This window comes from Solanum dulcamara, chromosome 2 (assembly GCF_947179165.1).
Source record: "Solanum dulcamara chromosome 2, daSolDulc1.2, whole genome shotgun sequence".
In the NCBI taxonomy this organism is placed as follows: domain Eukaryota; kingdom Viridiplantae; phylum Streptophyta; class Magnoliopsida; order Solanales; family Solanaceae; genus Solanum; species Solanum dulcamara.
The window spans coordinates 5,193,944-5,213,191 of record NC_077238.1 but is presented as its reverse complement, the minus strand read 5'-3'; the positions used below and the strand labels follow the sequence as shown (position 1 = coordinate 5,213,191).

The following is a 19,248-nucleotide window of genomic DNA, read 5'->3' as shown; positions in this document are numbered from 1 at the left end:
TATGTGGTGTAAATTAATACACATGGATGTCACATTTTATTACGTAAAACATAGGGATAGAAGTGAGCAATTGTATAACGAAAAATATATATATATATATATATATATACTCTATTTCAAATAGTTAAAGAATAGTTTTACCTAAAATTTAAATGATACTATACAAAACGTGTTAGTGGGATCTCCCATTTCTATAAAAACCGGCCAAACAGAGAGTGAGAACTGCAGAGAGACGAAAATTGGAGCAAAAATTATCAATGGAAAACGTAGAGAGCTTAGCAAAAGCTGCAATGGAGAAATTGAAAGAGATGAGTATTGTGGAAAACGTAGAGAGCTTAGGAAAAGCTGCAATGGAGAAATTCAAGGAGATGAATAATGTGGAAAACGTACAGAGCTTACCAAAAGCTGCAATGGAGAAATTGAAGGAGATGAATATTGTGGAAAACGTAGAGAGCTTAGCAAAAGCTTCAATGGAGAAGTTGAAAGAGATGAATATTGTGGAAAACGTAGAGAGCTTAGCAAAAGCTGCAATGGAGAAATTCAAGGAGATGAATAATGTGGAAAACGTACAGAGCTTACCAAAAGCTGCAATGGAGAAATTGAAGGAGATGAATATTGTGGAAAACGTAGAGAGCTTAGCAAAAGTTTCAATGGAGAAGTTGAAAGAGATGAATATTGTGGAAAACGTAGAGAGCTTAGCAAAAGCTGCAATGGAGAAATTCAAGGAGATGAATAATGTGGAAAACGTACAGAGCTTACCAAAAGCTGCAATGGAGAAATTGAAGGAGATGAATATTGTGGAAAACGTAGAGAGCTTAGCAAAAGCTTCAATGGAGAAGTTGAAAGAGATGAATATTGTGGAAAACGTAGAGAGCTTAGCAAAAGCTGCAATGGAGAAGTTGAATGAGATGAATAATGTGGAAAACGTAGAGAGCTTACCAAAAGCTGCAATGGAGAAATTGAAGGAGATGAATATTGTGGAAAATGTAGAGAGCTTAGCAAAAGCTGCAATGGAGAAATTGAAAGAGATGAATATTGTGGAAAACGTAGAGAGCTTAGGAAAAGCTGCAATGGAGAAATTCAAGGAGATGAATAATGTGGAAAACGTAGAGAGCTTACCAAAAGCTGCAATGGAGAAATTGAAGGAGATGTATAATGTGGAAAACGCAAAGGAGATCGTCAAGACATCAACTCCATTTGTAACAGAGATGAATGTTGAGGAAAACGCAAAGGAGATCGTCAAGACATCAACTCCATTTGTAACAAACTTTGTGAGGATCTCATTTGACTGGTTACTGGAAAATACGAAGGAGATTGTCGTGAAAACGACGCCGTTCCTACGAACTTCGTATGATTGGTTACTCGAAAAAGCTCCTCCACTGATATCCATGGCAAAAAATTGGATCCAAAAAGCTCCACTATATTATACCATTCCAATTGGATTTCTGCTGATTTTGTTGCTCCGCCGTTGTTGCGGCGGCGGAGGAGGAAATGGGAAGACGATGAAAGCTCCGGGAAGGAATAACGTAAGAATATCAAGGCGTAATTTTGAAAAAGACCCTAAATCCTATTTCCGCAAACTCCACCCCAAAAAAGACTAATTTCTGTATATCCGTATTCGATATTTACTAGTCCCGATTATGCTCTGGTTTCTTATTTTTAAGTTCCAACTCGAAATATTTAGTAAAAAATGGAGGTATCGCACGATAGGTCATATCCTTATATCAGTATATGTCTTGTTAAGTAATTTGAGTATGTATTGCTGTACGCGTTGGGTATTATTTTCTGATTTATTGCAGATATATATAGTTCACGGTTGATTTTATTAAGAAATTTATAAAAATTTATAGTAGTTTATTGTGAATTCAGTTATTATTTTAAATTTACATGAAAATTATTATAAAAATTCATAAATTGGGATAGAGAGAGTATGTCTTTCAGTTTCTTTTTTCTACGTTTTAAAATAAAATTAAATGAAGCAGGGCACCGCATCCGCAATCTAACACTTTCTTTTGTATTTCATAATAAATTGTATAGTAGTTTATTATGTTGTATAATTTTAATAAATAATATTTGGATAGACTATATTATTATTTATGGTTATATAATGTCACACACTTATTATTTGAATAATAAACCTATAAAAATAATTGAATACGAGATATGACTATTATAAAAATATAAAATAAAAAATATAATATAATTGTTAAATAATAAATAAAGATAAAATGAAAAAAAATTTAAAATAATAAGATGTTCACATCTTGTTACACAAGTTGCCGCTTTATTGACTGTACCGATCCAATAATTAATGTTGTTGGATGAAAGTTACGTAGAATACTGGTGATGAGAATTAATTCAAACCTTTTGAAATTGTTTATGAACTCTGTTCATAGTCTTAATGTTCAAAGGAGGAAACAAGAAGAATTAAAATTGAATCCAAGATTTATTGAAAATATCTTCTTTATTTTTATAACAAAAGTAAAAATAAAATTTGTGTTTACTCTGCGCTTTTTTAAGATTTTACTTATGGAATCAATCATATTGAATATGCCATTGTTGTTATAACAAAGAGATGGAATTCGGAAGAGACAAATCGAAGTTAAGAAGCATAAAGAAAGTTGCAATAATGGAGAAGATGAAATCAGTAGAATATGTGGATGGAATCCCCAGTAGCCATTTGTTATAAACCATATTTTACACATTAGGAAATTTTGGAGATAACGATAACAAGTCAAGGACAAGGCTATGTTTGATCTTGTTGGATACAAAATTCTTATGACTAAATTGGAATTTCTCATAGAGGATGTTATATCCCGTATTTTATACGGTTGGATGTTTTAAGGTAGCCATGATAAAGTTAAGGGAATGACCATCTTCCAAAATTTATTTAATATACAAGTTGGTTATGAATATTATTTATGATCATTAATAGTGTGGAAATATTGGGAAAGGCAAAGGGCAAAAGAGAAAATTCGCAAAGTGGCCCATGGTAATATTGTGGAAGGCTAGGGGTAAAATGGAAATTTCATAAAGTCTTCAAGAAGATTCATGTGGGCCCCACATGCCACATAGCAGCCCGTGATTGGACGAAAGGGGTGTGTTGGACCAATGAGTTCTTGACACGTGTCGCCACTTAGGTCTTGACATGTGTCGCCACTTAGGGCTTGACACGTGTCACCACTTGGGGGATGACATGTGTCACCCCTAAAGTAGTATATTTATATATGAGTCTTATGACTCATTAATTTCCACACTCATCTAGAGAGTTCAAGAGAAAGAAAACGAAATGACAAGAGAAAGAAAGAAGAGAAGAGAAGAGAAACTTAAGCTAGAAAGAAGAAAGAGCTACGATTTTTGGGAGGAGAAAAAGGTAAGTTTTTCGATTCCGTTCCGAGAATTAATTATATGAGATATACCATGATGTTATGAAGATGTTAGTAATAAAATTTTATGGTTTGAATCAGCCCAAAAGGTTACCAAACAGTCCCTAAGTTTCAGCTGCACTAAAGGAAATTCCGAGGCAAGTTTTGACGAGTTTTGATGAATTTCGGGAAAGGTAAAGTTTTCTCTTTAGAAATGGACTTTATGATGATGTTATGAAGTATATTACATGTCTTAAAATATGCTCGAAGTGGAAAAAATGTATAAGGATGTTTGACGTTAGAAACAAACTAAATGAAAGTCGTAGTAGTTAAATCGAAGTCACATAGTGTGTTGTTGTGGTGGTGCTGCAGTTTGGTGGTGTTTTAATTGCTTGTTGCAGGGCTGTAAAGTACTCCAAAATGGATGTGGGTGCTGCTGGTTGCAGCCACACGACCCTCCGTTTGGTATTATTAAATATTTTACGAAATAAAGGTTAAAAAACTCTATTTTGGTATCGTACTTTTGAATGAGTTGTTTAGAGCTTGTATTGTGTAAAGTTGAAGTGATTTACTTGTATACATGCTGCTGTCTGTTTTTGTTGGTATGGTTGTTTACATGGTGGCCGAGTTGAAAACTCGGAGATGTTGAAGTTATAGGGGAGATGCTGCCCGATTTTCGGTAGATTCGGAGCTAGTAATGAACTAGTCGAGGGAAATGAATAAGAAAATGGCCTCTATGGAGACTTGGTTGTAGAATTGGAATTGGAAAGTGAAAGTTTATTAACCTTAGTATTAATTTCATGTTAAATAGGTTCAAGAGACGACGAGGCGAGCATAGTTAAGAGTAATCCGTAAGAGGTATGTAAAGGCTAACCTTTCTTTCTTTTGGCATGTCTTTGTCATAAGTATGTAAAGCTTATTCTTTCTCTTGGTATGTTTTGGCATAAATATGTAAAGCTAATCTTTCTTTTGGGCATGGTATTTATGAAACAAAAATATGACTTTTATATAATTTTAAAGAAGTTCCCATTCCTAAAGCCATTAGGATGGCCAATTTCTTGATTTCCGAAAGGTATTTTATTATGCTTCGATATGTGTATATGATTCCAGAAGATTTATTTTGATATAATCCAGGGTAACTTTTGAAAGGTACTTGACATGACTCTTGTCTCGATTTTTAAATGATAGCTCATTCTGATTAATCCATCGAGTCTCAAATATGATTTAATTTGCATTAGTTTCTCACTACTCCACTCGTGGATGCCTCAATGCTTCCTTCACTGAGCCCGAGCCAGAATATGTTATCGTGCGTACTTCTCTGCATTGTTCGCCGTGTCCCGACGTGAGGGGAACGATATGACATGTACATGGGGTGGTGTATGTTATGCCATGAAGTTATGTTGTGCCATGTACACATATGCTTATGATATGATATGATACGATTTGATATGGCCATCTGATATATGATATGATCTGTTACGAAGATATTCCCTACTCTGGTGTTATGCTGTGCTGTGGCGCCAATGACGGAAGGGCGACCACATTTGTTCATCGATTCCCACAATGGGGCCGGATATGACATATGTTTTTCTACATACATTATCTGTGGTTTTGATAAGCATTTGATATCTCTGGATATTTTGCTCAGTATTGTACATTCTATTCTGGTAATGGCTTTACTTATTACAGTCCATGCTTTACATACTCGGTACATTTTCCGTACTGACCTCCTTTCTTCGGAGGTTGCGTTACATGCCCGCAGGTACAGATGTTCGTTTTGCTGACCCGCCTGCTTAGAACATCTGTCGTGTCGTTGACAGTGCTCCCTTGTCCGAAGCTTATCTTTTGGTACTGACTTTTTCTCTGTATATTTGTATATGTTGGTCAGGGGTACGACGGGGCCCTGTCCCGTCATATGACTAGGCTATCATCTGTAGAGGTCTGTAGACAGAGTTATGTTGTGGGTTTTGTATATATATTTTGGGTTTTGTGTGATTCGTGACGGCCTATCGGCCCTCGTGTGCTATATCTATTTTTGTGATATATTTAGCAATCTCTTCTAATCACTACCTATGTTTATTCGGTTAAAAGGCTAATTTGGAATAAGGATACGTTTGGGTGCCCAACTCGGACACTAGTCGCGGCCTACGGGGTTGTGTCGTGACACCATTATCATTTCAATTGGGTTGATTGTTATTTTGTTGTCCTTTACTTGTCGTTGCTGCTGTAGAGGGAATTATAGAAGAAATGCGTAGAAGATGAACTTGATCTCTATGAAAGGATTTGTAGGTTTTCTTAAAGTATATAATTATCAAGAAGACATTGACGTGTTTTGATCTTTTTATGAATATTTAATGAATTTATGAAATTTTCGAGATGACTTTTTAAGGGAATATAATATCCTTTATATAAGAATGAATTAGGGTTTAAGGTAAAGTAACCTCTAAAAAAACACTAAGGGCCTATTTGGAAAACCACCCTGGTAATTGAATTTGGTGTAATTAGATGTAATTACACTGTCTGACATATTTAGTTGACCATGTAATTACTTGGTCAACAGGTAACTGAGTGTAATTGGCAGGGGATAATTAACTCTACAATTATCATGGAAAGGCTATGAATTGGTGTAATTACATGATGTAATTACAAGCTGATTTCTTTTTAATTTCTTCATTTTATTTCTATTTTTATTTTTTTCATTTTAATTTATTTTTTATTAATAGTTTTTTCATTCTTATTATTTTTATTATTCTAATATTTTCTAAAAATATATTTTTAATTTAAATTTCATTTCCTTCTTTTTCTCAACCTTTACTTCGTGTGATTCCATGCAATTTTTCGTATTACTTTTTTATTAGCTTTATGTTTATTATTTTCATTAGCATAATTTTGCTAGTATTCGAATTTTTAAATTAAAGTAGAAGTAATTGTTGAACAAAGTTTCAGATTTATGTTTTTCTTTTTTTTAAAAAAAAAAATCATATTTATATACGTTATGTTGAAATTTGACATAAGAGTAGTATTGCGTTTAAAATTTTATTTTGAAATTAAAACTTATGTTATATTTTCAGTTTCATTTATTTTATAGTATTGACATGATATTTCACATTGCAAGTCATCTATGACATTATATTTATAAGATTAATATTTTTTGTCAAACATGCATTTCATAATGTTCAAAGAAATCTTGTATTTTTAGTTTCTGTGATTAATTAATTAAAATATACTAATTTTTAAAAATATAAATCAATTATTTTTTATAATATTAGAAAGAATGTATTTTTTTTAATTAATATATTTTCAAAAGACAACATATATATATGAAATATCATTTACAAAGATCCTTATTAGTTTAATATAAATTTTAAATTTAGATAATTAACTTTTAATTTTAAAATTTAATATAACATTATAATTATACCTGTACAATCAAATAGTAAAATTGTAATTATACTGTAATTACAAGTGGCTTTTCAAACACACCCTAACTGAAATAATACCCTCTCGTAAAATCCTACAAAATTTCAATGGTCTACAGTATCTCTTTAAATTTTCTGGTGCAGGCCAACTAATATAAAACGGAGGTACTGTACTACTAGACTACTGATAGCTGATCAGGCCAAGTAATCGAGAGAGAATATATTCAACTAATATGGAAGATTGATTCTGATCGGAGCCCTGTTCAAATTTCAATTGATATTTGGCTTATAACTTATAATTTAAAAAGTTATTAAGTTAATATTTATAATTTATTTTTATTATTTTGATTTAAAATTAAATATTTATAAGCCACTTTTTTATTTTATTTTACCGGACACTACAAAACTGATTAAAAAATAATTTTGGCATTAAAACACGTAAAATAAGTGGATTCGAAATGGTGATGGAGTAAGTGATGAGCTTTGTGATGGAGAAATTGAAGGAAGTGTTACTGATCATGGAGAATTTTGGTGGTCAAGGGCTACTGAAGCTGGTAAATTTTGGTGGGCAGGGACTCCAGATGTTGGTAAATTTTGGTGTGCAGGGTCTCTGGATGTTGGTAGATTTTGGTGGACAGCTGCTACCGAAATTGGTAAATTTTGGTGTGCAAGGGTTCCGGATGTTGGTAAATTTTGGCGGGATTCTACTACCAAAATTGGTAACTTTTGGTGGGCAGGTGGTGCTGAAGCTGTTAAGTTTTGGTGGGCAACTGTTGCCGAAGCTGATAAATTTTAGTGGGCGACTGATGCTGAAGCTGGTAATTTTAGGTGGGGAACTGCTGCTGAAACTAGTAATTTTTGGTGGGGAGCTGCTGCTAAAACTGGTAATTTTTGGTGGGGAGTTGCTGCTGAAGCTGGTAAGTTTCGATGGGCAGCTGCTACCGTCATTGCAGAATTTTTTCGGTGGGCAAGCGCTAGTGAAACTGAAGAATTTTGATGGGCACTTGCTACTGAGTCTTAAGAATTTTGGTGGGCACTTGCTACTGAGTCTTAAGAATTTTGGTGGGCAAGCGATTGACAATTTAAGTTGGCTAGAGAAGAATTTATGTGGGCAACTTGTGAATTTGTTTGAAAGGATCAATCACTGTTTTCGCGGAGCTTTACCTGATCTGATAATTATCGTGTTGTTTCTAGCTCTCTTCAAATATTGTTGCTACCGCCATGATAGATTACAGCGCAAGGTGATTGTTTTTTTGACTGCTGAATGTCTTATGAAAATTTATCATGTATTGGTGGAACAGAGGTATACTCCCATAATTGATCAAATGGTATCTATTTGTGATGCTTAAATGTGCTTCTTTGTAGGCTATATATATGCTCTAGGGGTGTGAACAAAATTATTACAGCCAGGTTGTAGAGAATAAGACTCTAAGAGATTAACAGGATGTTTTATAATAGTTAGAAACTCGAAGTAGGATCATAAATATATGTATAGATGAACTCCCCGAGTATTTCTCGATTATAAACAATGAATGTATATTTTTAGCTCGTTAGCACACCAATCTGTTGATGATTTCTGGTAGAGATTATCATTTTGTAACTCTTTATGTATATAATTGCACACCAATCTCTTGATGATTTCTAGTAGAGATCACAGTATCATTTTATAATTTTTATGTATATCTCTGTACACGGCGTGTATCATCTTTTTGATGAAATAGAAATATTACTAGACTTTTTCATGCCATTGATTCTTTCAAGATTTTTTAGTTGCAATGTTATTTCGAACTTTACTGCTTGTTCTATAAACTAACAATCGTGGATTTTATAATATGCTACTATTACATACTACATTTTCCTAGGAGGAGGCAAGATTCCCTGTGTTGTTTAATTTCACTTAGTTCTTTCCTCTTTATTTTGATTTAATTTCTTTCAGGTGAGCGTTAGGTCGTGGATTTTTGTTTGTAATGGGCTAGATTCCTGTTTTGATAGCGTTCTAAACCATAAACTTTGAAGATTAAGATTAAAGTTCCAGAATTTCTGATAAAAAAGTGAGATTTGTGTATGTAGGAAGATGTACTGTTAATCAGATGTGCTTTTTACCTATTCAGGAAGAAGAAGCCAAGAAGTTGAAGCAGTTGCTGGAAAGAAAGAAGGCTGAAAGTATGCGCTTATCAGAAATGGAGAAGAGACAAAAGCTGCGCGTGGAGGAAATGAGAGAAACTCAAAAGAAGGTTTGACAACTTGGCCTCTTCTGCTGTCTATTTTGCGGTTTTTTGCAGCCTCTTTACATCTCTATTTCATGCCACTTATGCAGCCTCTGTGTTATTTTGTGATTATAGCATATTTGGATTTTACCTAGTGTATAAACCATCTGAGAATCTTTTTAGGACCTAGAGAATATGAATTTGAAGGTGCGGATACGAGCTGAAGTTGGAAAGGAACTCAGTAAGCTTGAAAAGACCTGCCATGATATGGCTTCCGTGTTGCACGGATTGGGAATCAGTATTGGTGAGGGAACTAGTCACGAGGTTTGTTTACATTCAGTCTCTAAATATCTTCCATCTTCGCATTCTGATGTATGTACCTGTTTTATCTTTCTCACAATAATGTCTCGTTTTATATTGTGTTGGCTGTTGTTAGTCTTGGCCCTCCAGATTCATGCTCATACTTGAACATGCCGCTAACTTAGGATTAGCTAGTCTTCAGGATATGCAGCCATTTCTTCTCATTTCTTGTGTTTTTACCTGGGATTTTGGGAGTGTGTTTGGGTTTGTCTTACAATCTTCTCCGTATGACCATCTCTTTCTTCTATTTCTATTTGTGTAGTATTAGTCGGAGTTAGAGGGATAACACGAGAGACAATACTTAGAATAATTTCTTGTTTCAGGTGCGCGTTGCTTACAAAAAAGCCTTGATGAAATTTCACCCGGATAAAGTTTCAAGATCTGATATACTACAGCAAGTTGAAGCTGAGGAGAAATTTAAGTTTCTTTCTCGCATGAAGGACAGATACTTACCAACTTTATGACTGTTGACATAGGAGATAAATGTAGTTTATTCAGGGTTGAGATGGCTTTCTATATATGCTGCAATGCACAGCCTGTTTAAGTTGATTTAAGGCCAAGTTTACCAATTGTGAGAGTTGGTCAACTTATAATTTGAAAACAGTAACAAGTACTTGTTGCAGTTGGATAAAAATGGAGTATCTGCAATTATAAATCTTTACACGTTGCTGGCGAAGCAAAGGACCTATTTATTATCAAGATGATGAAAGCTCCACGCAGAAACATTAGAATTCAAACATCTGCTTTTGAGACCAATTCTAAATTATATTTCTCTAATCTCCGTTCCAAATAAGCTTTATTTTGATATAATTATTTGGTATTTGATTAATCTTACTAGCCTGAGTATGTTCCGTATTTAGATTTGAACCCAAAATATTTAGTGAAAAATGAACATGTGATGTACCTTATGGCAGATTATGTTTTGTTAAGTAATTTAATTGTGTATTGTAGTACGCTTGAATATATATATATATATGAGTCCGGAACCTATTTGAGTCACGTAGAGATAAAATTGACACAAATAAATCACATTTTCAAAGTGTAATTAAAATAGATTTTAATGTAGATTTTTCTTACGTTTTATAAAAAAAAATTAACAACAGGTCTAAATTTTAGTGCAAAATAAATTTTTAATTTTTTTTTATAAAGTGTAATTATCTTTTACACCTTATAAAATGTAAATATTTCTTACGCTTGGTAAAGTGTAACTTTTTTTGCACATTAAATGTGTATAGCATTCTCTTTGAAAAAGTGTTTAAGATTCTTTTGGTACTTGAGAATCCTTCATTGTTAAGTTTTTGTTGCAGTAACAACTATTTTGGTGACTGAATTTTAAATTCATGAATTTCTAAAATTATGTTCTATTCCTAGTACTGAAAAATCACTGTCATACCATGGGTGGAGATTGGAGAATATATTTCTTGCATACAAAGTAATACAAATGAATATATTCACTTAAAAATAAGAATAATAAGAACATGTTCTATTACTCTTTTGGTAGTCTTTTCCTCATGAATTACCTAATTAATTTTTTGGCAACGCGATTAATTAAAGATTTGAGGGTTGATCACTAGTCTTTTGGAAATTATAAAATATTAGGATGTTATTAATTTCTCTAAATTAAATGAATGAAATGACGATTTTTGTACTACATTGCTCATTTAGTTCCTGGGCCCAAGTTCTCAAATTGACTTTCGTAAGCATCCCCTTTTTAGGTCCTACTTCCTAGGTTTTATTTCTATTTTTGAATGTTATAGTTCTTACCAAATTACTCTTTAGAATAATACTAGAGCTGAATTTAATATTTTTCAATCTTGAAAATAAATAAATTGTACTTGTTATTATATTAATATTTTTTAATTTGAAGATAGATTTAAAATAATCTTATCAATTCTACAATATATTGATAGTGGTATATAATACAAGCTTGAATTAAATCAGTAAGAATGAAATATGTGGCTTGTAAGACGTTACCTTCCATGCATCTTGTTGTTTCAATGACAAGCCATTTGCAAGTTAATATTTATTTTTGTAGTTATATTCTTAATATTAATATAATATCTGGACTAAAGTTATTAAATTAGACCAAACTCGTACATGAAAGAAACTAGTAAGCGAAAATGGAGGCGGAGGGGCGTGTGTAATATATAAGGTTTTGTTTTTTGTTTTTTCATATGGTGTTTTACATTGAAGACTAATCTAAATTTACACATGACTCAAATTCGAGTCCTTTGATTAAAAAGGTGAAGAGATTCTAACCATCCCATCACTACTTATATTGATAACTGTTAGAATAGGTCAAAGTTCCACATTTATTAGGGAATAAACTGGTGGTTTGATTATATGAATTTGAACAATGCATATAAAGTTAGAATTAGGTGTTGTATCTTTATAACAATATATAAAATTCTAAAATAAAAACAGAAAGATACCATACGAACTAGAAATAATATTTATATCATATTGATGGATAATATATTATTAGATAAGTCGTAGGTCTTGAACTTTTCATATTTTGAACCTTTTAGTGAAAGTCCTGCCTTCCCGTCCTAACTATCAAATGTTTTCGTTTTCTATTTGAACTATCACCAACTATATATTTAGCAAAACACACCTTGAATTAACTAGACCAAATATTTGAATACAATTGTTAAAATATGCATGACAATTTAGTTTGTCCATAAAATTTTATCTACATAGCAATTGATTCATTAATTTTGAGACATGTTTTGATAAATAATTGGTGAAAGTATAAAAAGAAAAATATTTGATAGTTCAAATAGAAAATTCATTAAATTCAAATGTGTTTTTGATCATTATTTTTTAAACTGAGGCCTAGTTATATTTGTCTCTGTAGCTTCTGCCCAACTAATCCATGGGAGAAAAGTGGGATTCAAAGAATTGCATTCCTCCATCCACCAACTTTAGCTAAATAATTGTGTTTCTAAGAAAGCTTTCATCTTGACCATAAAAGTCTTCTTATGAAAGAATAGAATACTGTAATTGTAAAAAGAAAAGGTTTGAAAATTGTTCCATAGCTTCAGATTTATAGTACAATTCTAACTTTGAAAAAAAAGAGACAAGGGGGGGGGGGGGACCGCGAAGGTAGTTCCCTAACTAGCTTGTGGGGGAAGACTTGATAGGTGTAGTGACTTAGATTCATCCTTTTTGTTTATGGCCTATGCCAATTGGTATTTCTATCTATAGATTAAGCCATTGCCAAGGAGCTAATTAATAGCAAGAACCTCACTAGCCTTCTCGGCCGAGATAAAGTGCAAGGGCAGGACCCTTAGGATTTGTGAACTTGAAGCATGAAATTGCTGCTTTTCTCTAGAATTTTTTTTGTATGTGTATAATCCTTTTTTGTATGGCTACCTAGTGATTTACAAGTACCCTCACTGCACTAAAATTGGGTGGGCGGATTCGACCAGAAATGCGGTCCATCAAATCTCGAACAACTCCCCTAAGGCATCGATGGACCCTGTCCTATCACCTTTATCAAATCCCTAGCTCCGTCATGCGTCAAGAATTGGATGGCAGGCTGACAAATGTCCCATGCCACCCTTCTTGAACAGCTATGCCCGAGGACCCTTAGTGGAATCTCTCGTCTTTAACAAACTTATGGGCCTTCTTGGCCTTACTGTCCTTATTAGATTCAAACTCGAAATATTTAGTGAAAAATGAAGATATTTTATCTATCTAATCACGGGAACCTTATTTATATAGAAGTATATGTTTTGTTAAGTAATTTGATTATGTATTGCAGTACGCTTGAATACTATTATTTGTTGCAGATATATATAGTTTATTATTTGTTTTGGTTTCCTATAATGCGATATATATAGTTTATTATTTGTTTTGGTTTCCTATAATGCGCACCAAAGAAAGTGACTGTGAAGTCAGATATTATAGCTTCTGTTTGATCATAGATTTTAAAATTGTGATTTTTGAAATTTAATGATATGTTTGAATATATATTTTTAATGATCAAATAAATATTTAAAGACAAAATTTTATAATACGTTGTTAAACGCTAACCTCCCTTAAACCAAGATCTTCAAATGAGACCATGCCCAGCATCTTCTTCAACTTTATGAACAACTCCAATTTTAATGGCTTTGTGAAAATATCAGCAACTTGTTCTTCAATTTTGCAATATTCAACCATTATCTCTTTATCTTGAACCAAATCACGAATGAAGTGTTATTTGATGTCAATGTGTTTGCTACGATCATGAAAAAATAGATTCTTTCTTAACTCAATTGCAGACTTGCTATCACAAAATATCTTTGTAGGACTATCTTGCTTGTGTTGAAGAAATCCAAGCATCCTTCTTAACCATAATGCTTGTGTAGCACTATTTGTTGCAATCATGTATTCTGCTTCAGCAGTTGACAAAGCAACAACTTGTTATTTCTTTGAATACCAAGAAAATAAGCCAGATCTCAAATAAAATGTATAGCCAGAAGTACTTTTTCGTTCCATCATATGACTAGCCCAATTACTAGCAGTGAATCCAACAAGAATATTGTCATTAGTCTTTGAATAAAATATGTCATCATAGTGTTTACCTTGAATATATCTCAAAATCCTCTTGGCTGCTTGCAAGTGAGATTGACACAAAAATTCCATAAATCTTCTAATTAATCCAACTCCATAAGTAATATCAGGCCTTGTAGAAGTCAAGTACCTTAGGCTCCCATCCAATTTTCTAAAATATGTAGCATCAACAAAATCACTAGTTCCATCTTTAGTCAACTTCAACTTCTCTTCAATAGGGGTCAAGATTAGTTTGGCTTTCTCCATATTAAATCTTTTCAAAATATCACTCGCATATTTTTTCTGAGATATAAAAATTTCATCTTTGATTTGAGAGACTTGAATATCAAGAAAATAAGACATTAATCCCAAATCAGTCATTTCAAATTGGCTAATCATAGCCTTTCTAAACTCATAAATTAATTTGGAATTATTGCCAGTAAATATTAGATCATCCACGTATAAGCACAAAATGAGAATGTCTCCATCGGAATTGAAGTTTATGTATAATGTATGTTCATAAGGACATCTATGAAAATCATGTCCAACAAAATAAGAATCAATGAGAGTATACCAAACTCTAGGGGTTCGTTTCAACCCATAAAACTCCTTCTTCAACTTGTAAACTTTATTTTCTTGACCTCTTTTTATATATCCTATAGGCGGCTCAACATATACTTCTTCCTCAAGAACACCATTCAAGAAAGCTGATTTAACGTTCATTTGATAAATTTTCCAATAGTTATTTGTAGCAAGAGAAATAATCATTCGAATAGTATCAAGTCTTGCAACAGATGCAAAGACCTCAAAATAATCAATACCTGTCTTCTGCTTGTATCCTTTAACAACTAATCTTGCCTTAAACCGATCTACTTCTCTGGTTGGTTTGTATTTGGTCTTGTCTACCTACTTGACTCCAATTAGTTGTTTTCAAGATGATAAAATTTTCAACTCCCAAGTGTTATTTTTCTCGATAGCATTAATTTCTTCATTCATTGCATCCACCCAACGATCATTTTTAGCATCTTCCTCAAAAGTAATTGGATCAAAATATGCAAATAGTGCAAAGTTCACAATATCTTCATTGGATAAATTATTATTGCATCCACCCAATGATCATTTTTAGGAGCTTCCTAAAAAATAATTGGATCACAATCAGCAAATAGTGCAAAGTTCACAATATCTTCATCGAATAAATTATTATCATTACCAACAACATAATATTACAAACGAAATGGTAAATGGCGATGTCTTTGTGGGCGACTGGATGTCTCTGTTTGAACAAGATAAGCTACTTGTTCCTCTTGATGTTTGCTAGAACTTTCTTCCTTCATAATTGAAATTATTGGTTGAGACCTAAATGATTCAGAATTTTTCTTTGACCATTCCCAAGTACTTTGCTCATCAAAAGTTACATCTCTACTTATAATTACTTTTTTTGTATATGGGTTAAATAACTTGTAACCCTTTGTCTCATGACTATAGCCAATAAAAATACACTTTTCTGCTTTATCGTCCAATATCTTTCACAAAACATCAGGAGCATGACCATAAGAAAGACAACCAAATACTTTTAGATGAGAAATATTTTGTTTCTTACCTGTCCAAGCCTCTTGTGGAGTTTTTTCAAAATTAGATCGAGTAGGACAACTATTTAGAATATAAATGACACAGGTGACAACATCTGCCCAGAATTCTTTGGGAATATTTTTGGAATGCATCATTGATCTCACCATATCCATCATTGTTTTATTTTTTCTTTCAGCTACACCATTTTGTTGAGTAGTATATCTAGCAGTCAATTGATGTTTAATGTCAAACTTCTTCAAATAGTCATCACAAACAAGAAATCAGTGCCCCTATCGATTCTTAATGTTTTAACAAAATATCCATTTTGCCTCTCCGCATAAGCTTTTTTAAAGACTTTATATGTATTCAATTTATTTTTCAGAAAATATACCCAAGTTTCAGACTAAAATCATCAATAAAAGTAATAAAGTATTTACTACCTCCATTGGAAGGAACTTCAACAGAACACAAATCTGAGTGGATTAGCTCCAATGGTGCATTAACCCTCCAAGCCTTGCCCTTTTGACAAGGTTCTCTGTAATTCTTTCCCAAAATACAAGACTTACACTTTGTATTAGAAAAATCAACAAAAGGCAAACCATCAACCAATTTATTTCTTGTAAAATGTTTCAAACTCCCAAAATTTAGATGCCCAAAGCGTAGATGCCATAACCAAGTTTCTTCAAAATTCACAAAATTAAAGCAAGGTAAGTCTTCACGATTGAGATAAAGAGGCCACAAACGACTTTGATTCATTTTTACTGTTGCAATTAGTCTTATTTTATCATCACTAATAGTTTTAATTTCATACTTAAACCGCAAGTCATATCCTTTTTCTGTCAGTTGCCCTAAACTCATTAAATTATGATGAAGAGTTTGGAACATAATATACATCAGATATAAAGTGAGAAGATTCATTTTTTGAAGTAATTGAAATTTTTCCTCTTCCAACAGCAGACACCTTAGAGTTATTAGCATGTCTTACGGTAGCTCTAAATGATTCATCTAGATCAATAAATAATTTCTTTTTTTCAGACATGTGATTGCTACAATCAGAATCGATGAACCATTCATTCCTTTTATTTTCTTCAATTCCTGAGTTAGAAAATAATAAAGTCTCTTGTTTATCTTCATAATTTTCAGTCAATTTTGTATGTGTTTCTCTATTTTCGGATTTATTAAATCAACAATCTCTTTGATAATGCCCAAATTTTTCACAATTATGGCACTAAACTGTCGATTTATCATGTCTCTGAAAATTTGACTACTTTGTTGGTCCTTTCTAAAATTATTATTATTTCTCTATTGATAAGAGAAATTACCTCTACCACGGCCTCAAAAGTTACCTCTATTCCCTTGTCCTCTACCTATGAAATTCTGACCTCTTGGATTTGTCTAAGCAAGTTTGATCTCTTCTTTTCGGTTAAATAGAGTTACCTTTGCTTGCAACACTTCATCAATTATTTTTGTCTTCTGTTGATTAAGGGACATCTCGTGTGTCACCAATTCACCTTCTAAATCATCAAGTGTCAAGGTGCTAAGATCTTTGGTGGCCTCTAGGTCCGTCTTCTTGGAGTGAAATTTTGTACTCAAAGATCGTAATATTTTTCAATAATTTTAACTTGGTCTAATGCTTCTCCATTAGTTCTCATATCATTAACAATATTAATAACTCTTGTCAAAAATTCTTTGACGGACTCTGTTGATTTCATTTGGGCTAACTCGTATTGTCTTCTAAGCTCTTGCAATTTGAAATTTCTTATGTTTGCAGAACCTCGATGTGAATTCACCAAAGTTGTCCAAGCCCCCTTTTTTGTCTTAGCATGTAAAAAATTATTATATACATGCAATTCGACCTTGCTATCAAGGTAAAAACGTGCCCTATAATCTAATTATTTATTTTTCTCCAATTGTTTAGCTGTATCACCACTTAATGTTGTGTCTTCTGTAGCTTCCACGAATCCATTATCAATAATCGATCATAATCCAATCTGTCATGATCCATCCCACGGGACCGTGCGTGCACCTACCCTAACACCTAGATAGGAGAACCCTTATAAAATATAATGCGGAAGTTTAACAAAATACCATTATAAGTCCTACAAGAGTTAGGAATACACCAAAAATTGAATTTTTAAAACACCAAGGTTTATTATAAGAAACACTTAACCTCCTCAAGAATACTAGTCTAAATATGTACAAGAGCTTCTAAAGATATAGAGTATAAATAAAGGCAAGACATAGTTGCCACCATAAGGAATGAAGAGTAGAAGCTGTTGGAAACTCATATTCGTCTTCACCTATGAAACATCACTGACCCCACTATGCCAAGTAGTATAGCAAGAGTAGTATCAGTACAAACAACATGTACTGTTTGGCATCATCGGTCAACCCAATACCCACCGCTTAATATAAAATAATCGACAAGAAGAAAACATGCTCTTAAGAGATTCACCGCCAAAACCTTATGCAAAACTCTTATCATTCTCATTAACCTCATTAGAGTCGTTCAAGCCTAACTTTCATCCTTTCTAGTTGGTGCGCTGCCAATTCTAATACAGGTCAAGTCCTAACCCTTCTATCACATAGATTAGTTTCCAAACTACGGGTCAGTACTAACTCCGTCTAACCCTTGCAATACATAAAAAAAACAAATAGTTTTAATGAATATTATGAGGTCAGATTTCAGTTGTGTTAATATTTTGGCATGGTGAATTTGTAAAAACTTAAGCTTATGCTTCGAGACAGTTGAAAGCCCATGAGAAAAACTATTCTACTCATGATTTGGAGTTAGCAGTTGTGGTCTTCGTGCTTAAGTTGTGGCATCATTACTTATACGGTGTGCATTGCGAGGTCTTCACCGATCATAGGAGTTTTCAGTATATATTCAGTCAGAGGGTTCTAAACTTGAGGCAACGTTAATGGCTTGAGTTGTTGAAGGACTACGACGTGATTATATTGTATCACCTAGGAAAGGTCAATGTGGTGGCGAATGCCTTGAATAGGAAGTCCTCTAGTATGGAGTCTTGCGGCGATTCGAGTTGAGGAGCGACGATTGGTTAGAGATGTTCAGAGGCTGGCTAATAGCCTTATCCGATTGTAGATTTCAGAGGATGGTGGTGTTCTTGCCTTTGTGGAGGTCCGTTCTTCCTTGGTTGAGCAAATTCGAGAGAGATAAATTGAGAATAAGAAGTTGTGTATCATTCGAGACAAAGTATTGAGAGGTGAAGCTAAGGAGGCGGTACTTGATATACATAGTGTTTCTGTCATATCTCCTCTAGGTGGGATACGAAAAATGCCATCACACTTGATTTTGGATCGTGATATTTGGGTACTTGATTTTTCATAATAAAGTTAACCTTATTTTGTCTTCTTCATTATTAAGTTTTTGTTGCAGTAACAACTATCAGTTATAAAAGTGAAAATATTTCTATTATCTTATTTTGTCGTCTTCATTATTAAGTTTTTGTTGCAGTAACAACTATCAGTCTTATAAAAGTGAAAATATTACTATTATCTTTTGTACCAAAAAAAGGGGGGTGGAAAATGGGTCGCACATGTAAATTATCTTTTGTAAGTATTTTTTGAATTAGTTTATAACTTTTAATGTTTATCAATATTATTTTATATTTGAACTTGTAATATGACTGAAAAAATTAATATGTATTCTGTATTTTTGTGAGTTTTTAAATATATTAACTTAAGATAATGCTTTGAAAATGCCATTGTACATCTTACGCTTTTCAATTTTATTTATTCAAGTGTTTTTTAGATGAAATTAATTAACAC

The 19,248-nt window shown here is 32.9% G+C and overlaps 2 protein-coding genes and 1 long non-coding RNA gene across 3 annotated transcripts; all 3 read left to right on the top strand.

Annotated features, from left to right (window-relative positions):
• Positions 1 to 208: 208 nt before the first annotated feature.
• On the top strand, positions 209 to 1,802 carry LOC129880059 (uncharacterized). Its single transcript, XM_055953895.1, has one exon. It carries the CDS (start codon positions 258 to 260, stop codon positions 1,599 to 1,601), a length of 1,344 nt encoding a protein of 447 aa, XP_055809870.1. The 5' UTR covers positions 209 to 257; the 3' UTR covers positions 1,602 to 1,802.
• Positions 1,803 to 3,258: 1,456 nt separating this feature from the next.
• LOC129880062 (uncharacterized) lies at positions 3,259 to 5,362 on the top strand. The gene is made up of 3 exons (XR_008765330.1): positions 3,259 to 3,373; positions 3,468 to 3,559; positions 4,177 to 5,362. It is a non-coding gene; the product is annotated as an uncharacterized LOC129880062 (long non-coding RNA).
• A 1,690-nt stretch (positions 5,363 to 7,052) lies between these two features.
• Positions 7,053 to 10,012, top strand: LOC129880060 (uncharacterized). The gene is made up of 4 exons (XM_055953897.1): positions 7,053 to 8,025; positions 8,896 to 9,018; positions 9,175 to 9,315; positions 9,675 to 10,012. The coding sequence occupies exons 1-4, from the start codon at positions 7,261 to 7,263 to the stop codon at positions 9,813 to 9,815; spliced, it is 1,170 nt and encodes a 389-aa protein (XP_055809872.1). The 5' UTR covers positions 7,053 to 7,260; the 3' UTR covers positions 9,816 to 10,012.
• Positions 10,013 to 19,248: the final 9,236 nt, after the last annotated feature.